Source organism: Vicugna pacos, chromosome X (genome assembly GCF_048564905.1).
Source record: "Vicugna pacos chromosome X, VicPac4, whole genome shotgun sequence".
Lineage (NCBI taxonomy): Eukaryota > Metazoa > Chordata > Mammalia > Artiodactyla > Camelidae > Vicugna > Vicugna pacos.
The window spans coordinates 95,222,007-95,236,294 of NC_133023.1; the positions used below are offsets into that span (position 1 = coordinate 95,222,007).

General features: G+C 36.8%; 1 protein-coding gene across 1 annotated transcript in view; it reads left to right on the plus strand.

Annotated features, from left to right (window-relative positions):
• ADGRG4 (adhesion G protein-coupled receptor G4) overlaps window positions 1–14,288 on the plus strand; it is a 73,843-nt gene that overhangs the window by 36,772 nt on the left and 22,783 nt on the right. Inside the window, 3 exon segments of the mRNA XM_072955931.1 lie at window positions 4,389–4,605; window positions 5,726–5,888; window positions 12,621–12,755. Coding sequence (XP_072812032.1) covers window positions 4,389–4,605; window positions 5,726–5,888; window positions 12,621–12,755 — 515 coding nt within the window.

Consider the following 14,288-nt stretch of genomic DNA (forward strand, 5'->3'; position numbering starts at 1 on the left):
TCTCCCATCAATCTCCAGAGGCTTTGAATGAATGTTTTTTTTTTGCTAATTTTGACCAGCACAATAGATGTTTGTCTTGGTGAACTTTTCCCCAAGCCTCTTTTTACAGCCCTGACCCTGAAAATCCCGTTTTTTTTGAAGTATGCATATAGGTTTTCCTCCCAGAATTTCAGTTTGTGCACACCTTGTCAGGCACAACTCTATTGCATAAACTGAGTTCCTCCCATCATGAATAGTTGGAAATTGAGGTACAGGCATTCCTGTGCTTTGCAGAAGAGCTAGGGAAGAGCCTTGAGGCAGTGAACTTCTGAGACTTGTCTTTTTGCAGAAGATGGAAATTTGAGATCCTTGCCAAGGAATCTCTAGAAGAATTAGAAAAGCAGGCACAGCTCTGATGTTTCTAGATCTGAAATCACGAGTCAGGGCACTAGAGAGGGTTGCAGCTTGGAGTGGGCGGCAGGACAGAGAAGTCTGTATTTCCTGCTGACTTCCCTCTTTCTGAGTGACACATTTTTCTTAGACATGCTAATAGAATGTTCTCTCTGGAAGAAAAAATTAACAAACAACCATAACAACAACAAAAGCATTGCACTGGGTTGAGATTTTTAGAAACTTAACTGTCAGAAGTCATTTTAGTAAAACAAAATCTGCAGAGGAACAGAACAGTTGGAGGGTGGCCATAACGTATATAACTGAAAAATAAACTATCACATTTACTAGCTTTGGAGGAATCTTTCTCTTTTTCTCGTAGGTTAGGAGCTTGACAAAAAAATGAATACAGTGGGAAGGAAAGAAAAATGTATTCACATTGAAATAATTTTTCTTTAGTTTTCAATCTTGCTGACAAATATTAGCATGGTTGGAGAAAACTTATAAGAACCCCCACTTAGATCGTCAATTCATGTAACTCCTTAATATCACAGTTAGAAAACGTACCCTTGTTTCAAAGTTCTGTAGGTTCTTTGTTGTGCTCTGTTTTGGTTGCCTCCAAGTTACTGAAGATGCAGCGCACTCTGAAGTTGGCTAGAACTTTTCACAAAACTGTCTCCTGCCTGTGTTCATCCCACCATCAGGGCAGCAGAGAGTGTGGCTGAGAGAGAACAGTGTAATTCCCAGGATGCCAGGTAGAAGGCCTGCACAGTACAGCTGTTCCAACCCCCAACAGCAGGCAGAAAAGGGACAGAGGCACAGATGCTGTAGTAGAAAGTGATACTGAAGAACGCTAGCTTTGGAATCAAGCAGGTCCGGATTGAAATCTGGCTTAGAACCTCTGTGTCTTGGGGGAGGGAAATAGCTCCGTGGTAGAGTGCATGCTTAGCATACATGAAGTCCTGGCTTCAATCCCAGCACCTCTATAAAAAAAGAAAGAAATTCTGTCTTAATTTCTTAATCTGTATAAAGGGAATAATATTAGTACCCACAACATAGGGTTATTTTGATAAGTGGATTAAAAAAAGTGTATGTATAATGCCCTGCTGTGGTATCTTGTCTCCAAAACACCCACCATAGATTCACTCCCTCCTTGTCCACTGGGAGTTAAATCACGGCTGGCTTGTGACTGCTTAGTCCAACAGAAGTGGGCAGTAGTGATACTGTGACAGTTGTGGGACTAACTTTTAAGAAGACTGGAAGCATCTGCTTCCTTTCTCTTAGTATGCTCTCATTTGAGATTCTTCCTGTCAGAACCCAGACGCCATGCTATAAGCAGCCCAAACAGTGGTGTGCTGGAAACTGTTTAACAGCCAGCTCTACTGAAAAAAAAGGTAATAATTTGTAGCATTTGCTGATTTCTTTGGTGTAATACTCCTCCCATGGCTGAATACAAACTTCAACATGTAGTCAGTGAACTTCAATTTGGTAAAAGATGCATGGATACAGTAGATATAAACAACCATAAGAGCATAGATTATTAAAATGTAGTAAAATAATTAGGAAGTGATGAGCTTTGAGCATCACCATTGTTTTTAATATAACTTATTTAATTGTAAGTTTATATAATTTAACATTGAATAATGACTCACAAAGTTCCTGAAAATGTGACATTTGGTTCTCACAAGTTGATACAAGCTGGCTCCGGCACACCACCAGCCAGTGGGAAGGGCCATGTATAGGAAAGAACTTCAACTGACCCAGGGGACCTTCAAATGCCAACAGCCCCCACTGACCAGCCCATCAATTGCCAGCCATGTGAGTGAGCCATCTTGGACTTGCATCCCAGCCCAGCTTTCAGATGACTCCAGTCCCAGCTGCCATTTGATTAGACCTGCATGAGCGGCTCCATGACTAGCTGAGGCTAGTCAACACACAGCACCCTGAACGATAACAATAAATTGTCTTACGTCATTAAGTTTTGGAGAGGTTTGTTACACAGCAGTAGAGAACCAGAATACTGGCTTATAGAAATTGCTCAATAAGTAACAGATGTTATTATTGTTTTGATTGTTGTAATTACCGGCAGACAAATTTTAACCATTTCAAGCAACGGGGATCTATTTATTCTACAACTAATAAGGGAAGATTCCTTTGATTGCTTTTGCTTGGGGACTTAGAATTTTTACACAATGAGAGTAATTTGTCCCTGAATTTTTCTTAAAAGTCATGTGACTCCTGATGAAAAGTTTGTAACTACTTTCCACAATATAGTTAGTTTTCCATTGGCCTGTTGTTTACTTTCATTCTGCCACAGCTGAGACTGCATGAAGTGAAGTCATACCACTGAAGCCCAAAGAATAATGGCTCCAGGTAGGCAGCTCTGGCTATCCCATTTACAAGAAAGCCTGAACAATTTAATAAGAGCAGTAGAGAGATCTGTGAATGAGCACACTCTATTTTTCTTTCATCCCTAGTCTTATTGTTTTCTCAGTTTCTTTAACTGACCAGAAGATAGATGTAGTATGGACAAAATATTAATTTAGAAGCAATTTCAACTTATTCAGGCTTCTCCCTTCCTTCTGTCTCCTCAGAGAGAACTCTCTTTGCTGCCTCGGGTCCTGCGTAAGGCATTGTTGGGCAGATTGGAGTAATGGTTGAGGAGAGAAAATTGAGAGGGTCTCAGTTAAGATTGCTTAATTTACATTGACTAGGACAGAGAGTTGTTTGTGAGGTGGGGGACGACTAAAGCAAGAAAATGAGAGGAAAAGAGGAGAAACAAAAAACACAACAACCTGTGTGGGCTATGTTGGGAGTAAAGTTGTGCGGGGCTTGGGGCAGGAGAGAGATTTAGGGCGATGCCACCAACTGTGGAGGACATTGAAAGAGAAGGAGAAACAGAGGAAGAAAGAGTCGGTTATTTGTAATCTAACCTGGGTTAAGTGTGTTATAAGTGTTATCTCTCTCTAGAATTTTTCTCAACCGATTGTATTTTTTGATTATTTTCCATTGTATTTTAGTTATTGGACTTGAATGTGAGTGCTTGAAGATAGGAAGGCACCATGAGGGAGCCCAGCTTTTTATGGGTTATATGGAACTAGAATCTAATTTTGCTTAATTTTGTATTTGTTTAATGAAGGTCTGAACTTTAAAAGTGGATGACTGAAACCAAAAACTATTTTAAAAAATCATTTATGAGATATAAGGATATTTGGGCACCGGCTAGATATTTGATGACTTTGAGTATTATTATTAACTTTTAGAAGATACGATACTGGCATTGTGGTTATGACAAACAAAGATCCTTTGTTTTACAGATGCATATGGATGAAATGATATGATGTCTGGGAATTGCTTTAAAATCATCTGGGGTTGGGGGAAGGTGGGTGGGATTGTAGATAAAACAAGGTTAGCTCTTCCACTTGTGGAAGCTAGGTGATTCATAGGGTATATGGGGATTCATTATACGATTCTTTGTACTTTTGTGCATATTTTAAAATTTCCATAATAAAAAGTGAAAAAAGTGGGTGAGTTAATAGCTATTGTTCTTACTATCTAGAAAAATCTAACTTAAGTTGCTTTTTTATTGGTTATGTGGCTCATATTTGCTATTGTTCTGTGTGTTGCTGGTTCTTGACAGAAAAATATAATCACCACCCTTGATTATGAAAACATAGACTGAGTGCTGATATTTGAGTACAGTTGGGATCTACTTAGTTCAATCCAATACTCAAAAGTCTTAATTAGAATCTAATTGCAAGATAATCTTTAGCAACAAGAAAGGTTTCTCTGGGGGAGTATTTAAAAAAAGAATTTAATGAATAAAAACTTGACTTATGTGCTACTTTCTGGGACTCCATCGACTGTAGAAATTGAGGCCCAGCATTTCCGTCTGTAAATTTTGTTAACTCGGTGTGTATTTCCATTTCACTGCCTTTACTTTTTAAAGGGAAGGAAGCAGATCAGCATGGCCTCAAACTAGGTATTGCAGGTTTTACGTTTCAATTTTCTTTCCCCAGAGAATGCAAATGATGTTGCAGAGCACATTTTAAATTTAATAAATGAATCCCCTCTTCTGGGTGAAGAAGAAACAAAGATTATTGTTTCTAAAGTATCTGATGTTTCACAATGTGATGAGATAAGTATGAACCTAACCCAGACTATATTACAAATAATCGATGCTGCTTTGGGAAAGCAAAACAATTCATTATCTGATCTACATGAAGTAAGCAATGAGTAAGTACTAATACTTTGGTAAAATAAATTTATTTCAAAATATTTAAAACATATATTATTAATTCCTTTGCATACCATCATCACCAATTTTAAAGGTCAGGTAGCTCGGCATTGACAGCCCAGTTAGGACAATACAATGGGGTCATCCTACTGAAATTCCAATTGTGAAAGAATGCATTCAAATTTTAACTGAACCTTCATGATAGCAACTTTCCAAATAAATAGTTACCCCAAACCAAACCTCCAATTTTTTTCCAGTCGTGGTGCTCCCCCAATATTCCCCATTTCTATAAAATGCATCCACTCAGTGCTCAAGCAAAAAACTTGAGAGTAACACTAATTACCTCCCTCTACCTCACAGCCAAACAATAACCAAGGCTTGTATGAGTCACTGTACATAATTTTTGTTGTTATTGTTTTTAAAGTGAATATAAATATATATTTATGTATAATTTCAACTAATGCAAAATTTTGTGTTTTCTTGAAGTATAGTTATTTACAATATCATGCTGTGCATCATTTTTTAAATCCCTTAAATATTCCTGAAATGTGTCTAATTCTCTCCATTGCCACCCTAGTCCTAGCTCCATTTCTCTCAGCTGATCTTCTACAATAACCTCTTAACTGGTCTCCCAGTCTCTGCTCTTGCCTCTCTATGGTCTATCTTCTACATAATTGCCAAAATGATCTTTTAATATATATATTAGATCATATCATTCTCTTGCTTTTAAAACCACTCAGTGGCTTTCCATCACATATAGAATAAGATCCAAATTTCTTGAGGCCCTGCAGGATCTGACTTTACATAATATATCAATTTCACTTAATCCTTAAAACAATCTTTTAAGATGAGTACTCACATTAACGCAGACTTTGCAGGTGAGGAAACTGAAAGTCAGTGAAGTCATTTGACTTGCCCACACAGAAATTGGAGGAGCTAAGATTTAGACCTCAGCCAGGCTGACTCCAAAGTCTGTGATCTTATTTACTAATTTCTGAGCAACATAAAGATAGTGATTAAAATGCAAAGAAAAATTTCACATTGAGGAAACCTTATAAGGAGGATGAGTTTTACATTAAAAAGCTAGGGATACTATTCTTTTCCTGTCATTTCTTGCAGAATTCTGAGGATAATCGAGCGTGCTGGTCACAAGATGGAGTTTTCTGGAAGGACAGCAAATCTGACGGTGGCCAGACTGGCTTTGGCTGTCCTGCGGGTGGACCACACATTTGAAGGCATGGCCTTCAGCATTCGCTCCTTTGAAGAAGGCACAGACCCTGAGGTGAGTTCAGCTCCTTTGGTCACTTTTGGCCCTGTGACCCCAAATCATCTCAAATGCCAGTTTATTATTAGTTACCATTTATAGAACACTTATTATATGTTGGGCATCGGGCTACCGTTTCATCTGTACAGATAAGGAAACAGAGAAGTTAAGTAATTTGCCCAAAGACACACAGCCTAATGGCTGAGCCAGGAGTCAAAGTTATGTCTGTCTGGGTTTACAGTCTGGGCCCTTTCCCCTACTCCACACTACCTCAGCCTCTGGCAGGCCATAGGCCACCAAACCTTGCTTCAACAGTTTGGGAGAGCAGCATTTTTAAATTTATAGTTAAAAAAATTATAAAATTTACATACAGGGAAATGCACAAATTCTAAGTATACATTCTGTGATTTTTGACAAATGTGTACATCTGTGTGATTCAAAGCCCTATCAAGATATAGAACATCACTATCACCCCTAGAAGTCCCCTCATGCCCATGGCAACCACTGTTCTGATTTTTTCATTTTTACTATAGTTTTGCTTATTCTATAACTTTATATAAATGGAATCATACAATATGTACTCTCTTGTGTAAGGCTTCTTCTATGTACTATAATGGGTTTTTTTTGAGATTCATTCTTTTGTTTCTACAGTTTGTTCTTTTTATTGCTGAATAATATTCCATTATATGGCTTGTACCACTGATTATCTATTCTCCAGCTGATGGACATTTGGATTGTTTCTAGTTTTTGGCTATTATGTTTAGTTCTACACTGAAGATTCATGCAAAAGTCCTTGTGTAGACATATGTTTTCATATATCTTGAGTAAAATACTTAGGAATGGAATTGCTGGCTCATAAGATGTATGTGTAAACTTGTAAGAAGTGAAGATGTATGTTTAAATTTGTTTTCTAAAGTCAATAATGATGTGGAGTGATTTTTGATTTTTGTATTGACCATTCATATATCTTCTTTGGTGAAGTATCTGTTAAAAAATTTTCAGCCATTTTTAAATTGGGTTGTTTGTCTTTTTATTATTGATTTGTAGGCATTTTTAAAAACAAGTTCTGAACACAAGTCGAATATATGTTTTAAAAATATTTTCTCTGTGGCTTGCCTATTCATTTGTTCAGTGGTGTCTTTTGATGAGCATAAGTTTTATTTTGATGAGGTATAATTTATCAGTTCTTTTCTTCTGTGAATAACAACATATGACTTGCCTATGAAATCTTTGCCTAACAGCAGGTCATGAAGATACTTTTTCCTTTAAAAGACCTATGGTTTCAGTTTTTTACTTTTAGGACTACAATCCTACTTAATTGAATTTAATTTTGTGTACAGTGTGAGGCATGGTGTGGTGTATGGTTTCGAGTTAATTTTGTTCCATTATTGAAGACTTTTCTTTCCCTTGGCTTGCTCTGGCAATGTTGACAAAATAGCAAATACTCTCGTAAATGCAGGTCTACTTCGGAACTTTCTGTTTGGTTCCATTAATTTTTTTGTAGATTCTTAGGCCATTATCACACTATCTTTATTCCTGTAGTCTTGAAGTCAGGTAGTGTGAGTCCTTCAACTTTGTTCCTTTTCAAGATTGCTTTGGTTATTCTAGGCCTTTTGCACGTCCATGTGAATTTTCAAAACGTCCTTATCAATTGGTATTAAAAAAAAACTTGCTGAGATTATAACTGGTATTGAGTTGAAGCTATTGATCAATTTGGGGAGAATTGATTTGGTAGGATTTGGCCTCCTGATCAGTTTGTCAATGTCTGATCTATAGGAGTAATCCCTCTTTCATTCTTGATAATTTCTTTTTCTCTCTTCTTTTCTTGATCAGTATAGCTAGGGTTTTTCAACTTTGTTTATCCTTTCCAGTAACCAGCTTTTGGCTTTGCTAATTTTTTTGTTTATGTTCTATTTTGTTGATATCTGCTCTTTATTATTTCCTTCCCTGTATTTTGGGTTTTCTTTGCTCTTCCTTATCTAGGTTCTTAAGGTAGATTCACAGACCATTGACGTTAGATCTTTCTTCTTTTCTAATTTAGTTATCAAAAGCTATAAATATCTCTCTAAGCACTCTGGTAGTCTACAAATTTTGATATATTGTATTTTCACGGTCAATCAGTTCAAAATATTTCCTATTTTCTTCTTTGATCCATGGATTATTCAGGAGTGTATTCATCAAGTCGCAGATATTTGGGAGAGATCTAAAATATATTATTGCTACTGATTTCTTGTGTATTTCATTTTAATCATGGAATGTACTCAGTATAATTTCAACCCATTGAAATTTATTGAAATTTGTATTATAGCCCAGTGTATGATCCATTTTTGTGTTTCATACGCACTTGAAAAAATATGTGTTCTACAGTTATTGAATATATTGTACTATGAATATCAGTTAGGTCTCAAGGTGGTTGGTAATGTTCAGATCATTTATATCTTTATTCATGTTTTTCCTTAATTGTTTCCTAGTTTAGAGGGATGTTAAAATCTCCAGCTTTGATTGTGAAATTGTCTATTTCTCCCTTTAGTTGTGTGAAATTTTGCCTTGTTTATTTTGGGGCTCTGTTATTAAGTGAATATACATTTATGTTGTTTTGTCTTCCCAATAATAATTCTAATCTTAACCTATTTATGAAATAGCCCTCTTTATTTCTGATAATATGCTTTGTCTTTTTTATCTGATTTTAATATAGTCATTTCAGCTTTCTTATGCTCACTGTATATATATATATATATATATATATATAAATATATATATAATGTTTTTATCCACTTACTTTCTATTTATGATATTTATATTTAAAGTGTACTTCTTATAAATAGCACATAGTTTGTATTTCACTTTTTTGTCCATCCTGAAAGTATTTGCCTTTTAATGGAGTGTGTAGTCCTTTAATATTTAACATCTTTTTTGTTATGGTTAGATTTAAGACTACTATTTTTTTTTCTATCTGTCCCTCTGTTTTTTTTCTCCTTTCCTATTTCCTTTTTTGTTCATTTAAATTTTTTTTTATAATTGAATTTTTTTAGTGTCTCTTTAGTTATATCTATTTGCATTATTTTTTAATGGTTACTCTACAGATTACAATATGCATCCTTATATTTTTGCAGTTTACTTAGAGGTAATATTGTATCACTTCATGTAGAAATGTAAAATGTAGAAACTTTAACCATATTTATCCATCTATACCTTCTGTCTTTTATGTTATAGTTGTCGTATATATTGTAACTAGGCAGATGAGAAACCCCACTAGACAATGCTATAATCATTGCTTTAAAGAGTCCTATGAAATTGAGAGAAAAAAGTAGTCTATTCTGTTTATTTAGATATTTATCATTGTTAATGTTCTTTCTTTCTTCCTAAAAGTCAGCATTCCATCTGGTAACATCTCCCTTCAACTTGAAGAAATTGACTTAGTATTTCTCATATTTTAAAGTCTGATGGTGATGAATTTTGTTAGTTCTCATCTATCTGAAAATGTCTTTATTTTGCCTTTATTCTTGAAGAGTATTTTTGTTTACTAGAAAATTCTGGATTGGCAGCATTTCCACCCCCTACCCCGCAGCATTTTAAAGATGTTGCTCCATTCTCTTCTAGCCTCCATGTTCTCTGATCAGAAATCAGTATTCATTTGAATTTTTACTCCTCTGTGATATGTAGTGTGACATTTTTCTCTGGTTGCTTTCAATATTTTCTTTGTTTTTTTTTTTAAAGTTTGACTATTATGTGCCTAGGCATGTTCTTCTTTTTATTTATCTTGCTTGTGGTTTGCTGAGTTTCTTGAGTCTGTAAATGTATATCTTTCACCAAATTTGGGGAGATTTCCACCATTATTTCTCTAAATATTGCTTCTTCACCATTGTCTCTCTACTCTACTTTTGCGATTCCAGTTACATGTATGTAAGATTTTTTGATGCTGCCCCACAGCTTCCTGAGATTCTGCTCATGTTTTCAATCATTTTACTATCTAGCCTTCTGATAGTATAATTTCTATTGATTTCTCTTCAAGTTCACCAGCCTCTGTCATCTTCATGTTATGATTGAACCTACTCAGTGCAATTTTAAAATTTTAATTTTGTACTTTCAGTTTTAGAAAGCCCATTTTGCTCTTTTCTTCTTCTGTTTCTCTGCTGTTACTTCCTCTTTTTGCATTAATTGCAAACATATTTCTTTTAAATACCCAAGCATAGTTATACTAGCTACTTTAGGATCCTTGTCTGCTAACTAATATCTGGGTCATCTCAAGGTTGAGCTTCACTAATTGTCTTTTTCACTTGAAAATGGGTCATATTCATTTTCTCAACATATGGGATAATTTGGGATCCTGTCCATAATTTTGTGAATGGTATATTGTGGAGACTTTGGATTCTACTATATTTCTCTGAAGATTATTGTTATTGTTATACCAGACAATTAAGAGTCCATCTCTTGGATGGCAGCTCAAATCTCAGTTAACTCCTTTATCCTTAGTTGGAGTCTGTCCTGTACATATGCGGTTCAGAGGTCAAGCAGAAATTATACTCAGGATTTTGGCTTCCCATTGCTAGCTCTTTCCTCTCAAAGATCTCCTCCTGAGCTTCCAGTAGCTGAGGTTACACTGACCTTTGTTTTCTGCTTCTTCATGCCACAAAGACTGCAGGTTTTCTATCAGAATTTTGAGTGTCCTTCACAGTGTTTGTTTCAGCTGCCGTCTGGCTAAAAGTTCTAAGAACAGGTAACTCACCTTGTGATGTCACCTTTTTCCAAGTGTCTACTCTTCTCCAGAATCTGCCTGCTTTTGTTCATTTGCCAGTGTCTTCAGGTCATTGCTATTTTGTGAAGTTGTTATATGCAGGAGGGTTGAGTCTATTAGGAGCTAGTCAGCTGTACTGGAAGCAAATGCCTTCTCACTGCCTTTTGTTTATGTGTAGGGTTTTTTTTTACAATTAATCATTTTATTTATTTTTTCATATTCTTTTTCATTAAAGGTTATTACAAGATATTGAACATAGTTTCCCATATGTGTAGGGTTTTCTATTGTAAATCTTGGTGGAGAAAAATAAGCCAACCAACCCCAATGACATTGTTGGTGCCAAAGTGCTCATATGTTGAAGCTAAATCATAACCCATGGCTTTTGGGCTCACAATTCATTTTTAGAAATATTACAAACTTTCATCTCCCCATGATATAACCAGCTAAATAATAGTCCCTTGAAAAGTAGCATGGATAATGGGGAAAATGTGGGTCCAAATCACATAAATCTTTGTTCAACTATATCTCAGCTGTGTGACCCTAGATAAGTCATTTAACCTTTCTGAGCTTTCATTTCCTGGTATAATACAACATTCTTTTCAGAGTTAATAGGGAGATTAAATGACAGAATGCATGTAAGGATGCTCATATACCCTGTTTTTCCTGGGATAGTCCAGGTTTATGACTGTGGTTCCACTGTAATTATTGGTAACGCTCTCTTCTTCTCTCAAAAATGTGCCGGTACTTATCAAATGCTATTACCAATCTAATCAGCAAATTCTTCTGATACTGAGCCTCTAATTCGTAATGGATAATGCCTCACTTCCCTGCCCCACTTTTTTTTTTAATTGAAGTATTGTTGATTTACAATGTTGTGTTAGTTTTTGGTGTACAGCTTAGTGATTCAGTTATACATATATTCATATGTATTCTTTCTCATTATAGGTTATTACAAGATATTGAATATAGTTCCCTGTGCCATACAATAGGACCTTGTTGTTTATCTATTTTATATGTAGTTGTTAGTATCTGCTAATCTCAAACTCTCCATTTATCCCTCCCACCCCTTTCCCTCTGGTAACCATAAGTTTGTTTTCTATGTCTGTGAGTCTGTTTCAGTTTTGTATATAGATTCATTTGTGTCATTTTTTAGATTCCACATATAAGTGATATCATATAATATTTGTCCTTCCCTGCCTGACTTATGTCATTTAGTATGATTCTCTAGATCCATCCACATTGCTGCAAATGGCATTATTTTATTCTTTTTTATGGCTGAGTAGTATTCCATTGTCTAGATACACCACATCTTCTTTATCCAATCATCTGTTGATGGACTTTTAGGTTACTTCCATGTTTTGGCTATTGTAAATAGTGCTGCTATGAACATTGGGGTGCATGTATCTTTTTGAAGTAGTTTTCTCTGGATATAGGCCCAGGAGTGGGATTGCTGGATCGTATGGTAACTCTATTTTCAGTTTTGTAAGGAAACTCTATACTGTTTTCCATAGTCCTGCCCTACTTTTTAACAAAAGCATTGTTCAATAAACTGTGAGACAAGTGCCTATTTACATTGTACTGGTTCCTTTCTGGTCCCCCCTGCCCCAGAACTATATGGGAGAAGGTGGCCTGCCTTTGAAGACTAGCCTTTATTTCTGAGAATTGTGGCAAATCACGTTATTTGTCAGTCTACTCTTTCTACCTCTATGAATACCCAGGTGGAAGCAGATTGAAGGGAGAGAAATTGAAGGATAGTATGAGAAAGGAAAAGGTGGTATGTGTGTGTGTCTTGGTCTGTGCCCCTGAGTCACATCTTGGCCTGTGATTTGAGTGCACATGGTGTGCATGTGTGCATGTAAAAGGTGTAGCATAGCTGGTGGAGCTAGTTCCCACCCTTCAGCCCCCCGTGTGGTGCTACGGGGCTGAGGCTGGGGGTAGAGTGGGAGGTGGGGAGGATTTTGAGTTGATGGGTGATGACTCCAGTTTTCATTTTCTGGCTTTTTCTTTTTTGGCAGATTTACCTAGGTGAGGTCCCTCTGGGGAGGGTTTTGGCCTCCATATATTTACCTAAATCACTGAGGGAGAGAATTCCTCTTAGCAACTTACATACCATCTTGTTTAATTTTTTTGGCCAAACTTCACTCTTTAAGGTAAGTTCTTGCCTCTGGTAACTGTCATGAACTGACAAACAGTGACTCACTGTAATTACGTACTCTTGCTATTTTCACAATGTTCTGTTTATTTTAGAATATGCTCTCTGATTTATTCCACAAGTCTCCCAGCACAACCCCTGGCCCTCAACATGAATCAACGTCTGCTTTAATGATGTTCCACAATTTTTTCATTTTCACAGCTTCTCAGCTTTAGAAGGGACCTTAAGGATTATCTGGTGACCAAACAGAGGCCTCAAGATTTTTCCAGACCAGAAAAGAACAGCGAGTCCTCCTGATGAAATGTCATTTCGGCTTGTCAGTTTTTCCCTCCCAGATCTTCCCTGGCTCCTCAAAGCCAATATGCCCATCTCTCAGGGCCAATTACTTGAAGCTGAGTGGTGTCCGAGAGGACACTTGCCTACAGATATTTTTGCTCCTTCCCACCACCTCCACAGAACCTTCTCTGAGGGCTCCTGTTATTAAAACAGAGAGGCAGTATGATGTGGTGGTTAACAGCATGGACTCGGGCCAGGTGCTGACTTCAGTGCTGGTTATGCCATTGTCTACCTGTGTGAACTTGTGAGCAAGTTACTCAACCCCCATGTGCTTTAGTTTTCTTCTGTGTAAAACAGGAAACTGGTAGTACCTCACTGAGATGCTGAAGGATTAAAGGAGTTAATACGTAATACTAATTAAAGTGCTTAGAATATTGCTTGGCACATAATAAGCCCCATACAAATGTTTGTACTGCTTTTATTATTTGCCTCTCTTGGGGCTCTGCCTAACCCAAAGCTCATTTTTTTCAGCCTGCTCTGTCTCAGTCAGAGTTTGCAGGACGTTGTTGATGATGATCCCTATTAATTGTTAGTATTTACACTTAATGTCTCACCTGCTTCTCACAAGAAACCAAGACAAAGAGTGCTGTGGTTTGAATGTTTGTGTCCACCCCAAATTCTTGTGTTGAAATCCTATCCTCCAACGTGGTGGTATGAGCAAGTGGGTCCTTTGGGAGGTGATTGGGTCATGAGGGTGGGGCCCTCATGAATGAGATTTAGTAACCTTGTAAAAGAGGTCCTAGAGAGCTCCCTTACCCCTTCCACCATGTGAGGACATAGTAAGAAGGTGACACCTATGAACCAGAAAGTAGGATTTCACTAGAACCCAACCATGTAGGCACCTTGATCTTGGACTTCCAGCTTCCAGAACTGTGAGAAATAAATTTCTGTTGTTTATAAGCCACTTAATCTGGACTTTGTTATAGCAGCCCTAGCAGACTAAGGCAAAGAGGTTAAGTAATTTTGCCCAGAGTCACACAGCTAGGAAGTGACATAGCTAGGAATGAAACCCAGGGCATCTAACTCCAAAGTTCAAGTATTTTAAGTGGTCCATACATGAATGCCCTAGGGTGTTTGCATTTTGTAGAGAGGTTATCCAAATAAATGAATTTCTAATGGTTAAATGTTCACAGTTATTGGAGGGGCGGGGCGGCTTATACTGGACCAGCTTAAACATATCACATACTAACTCAAA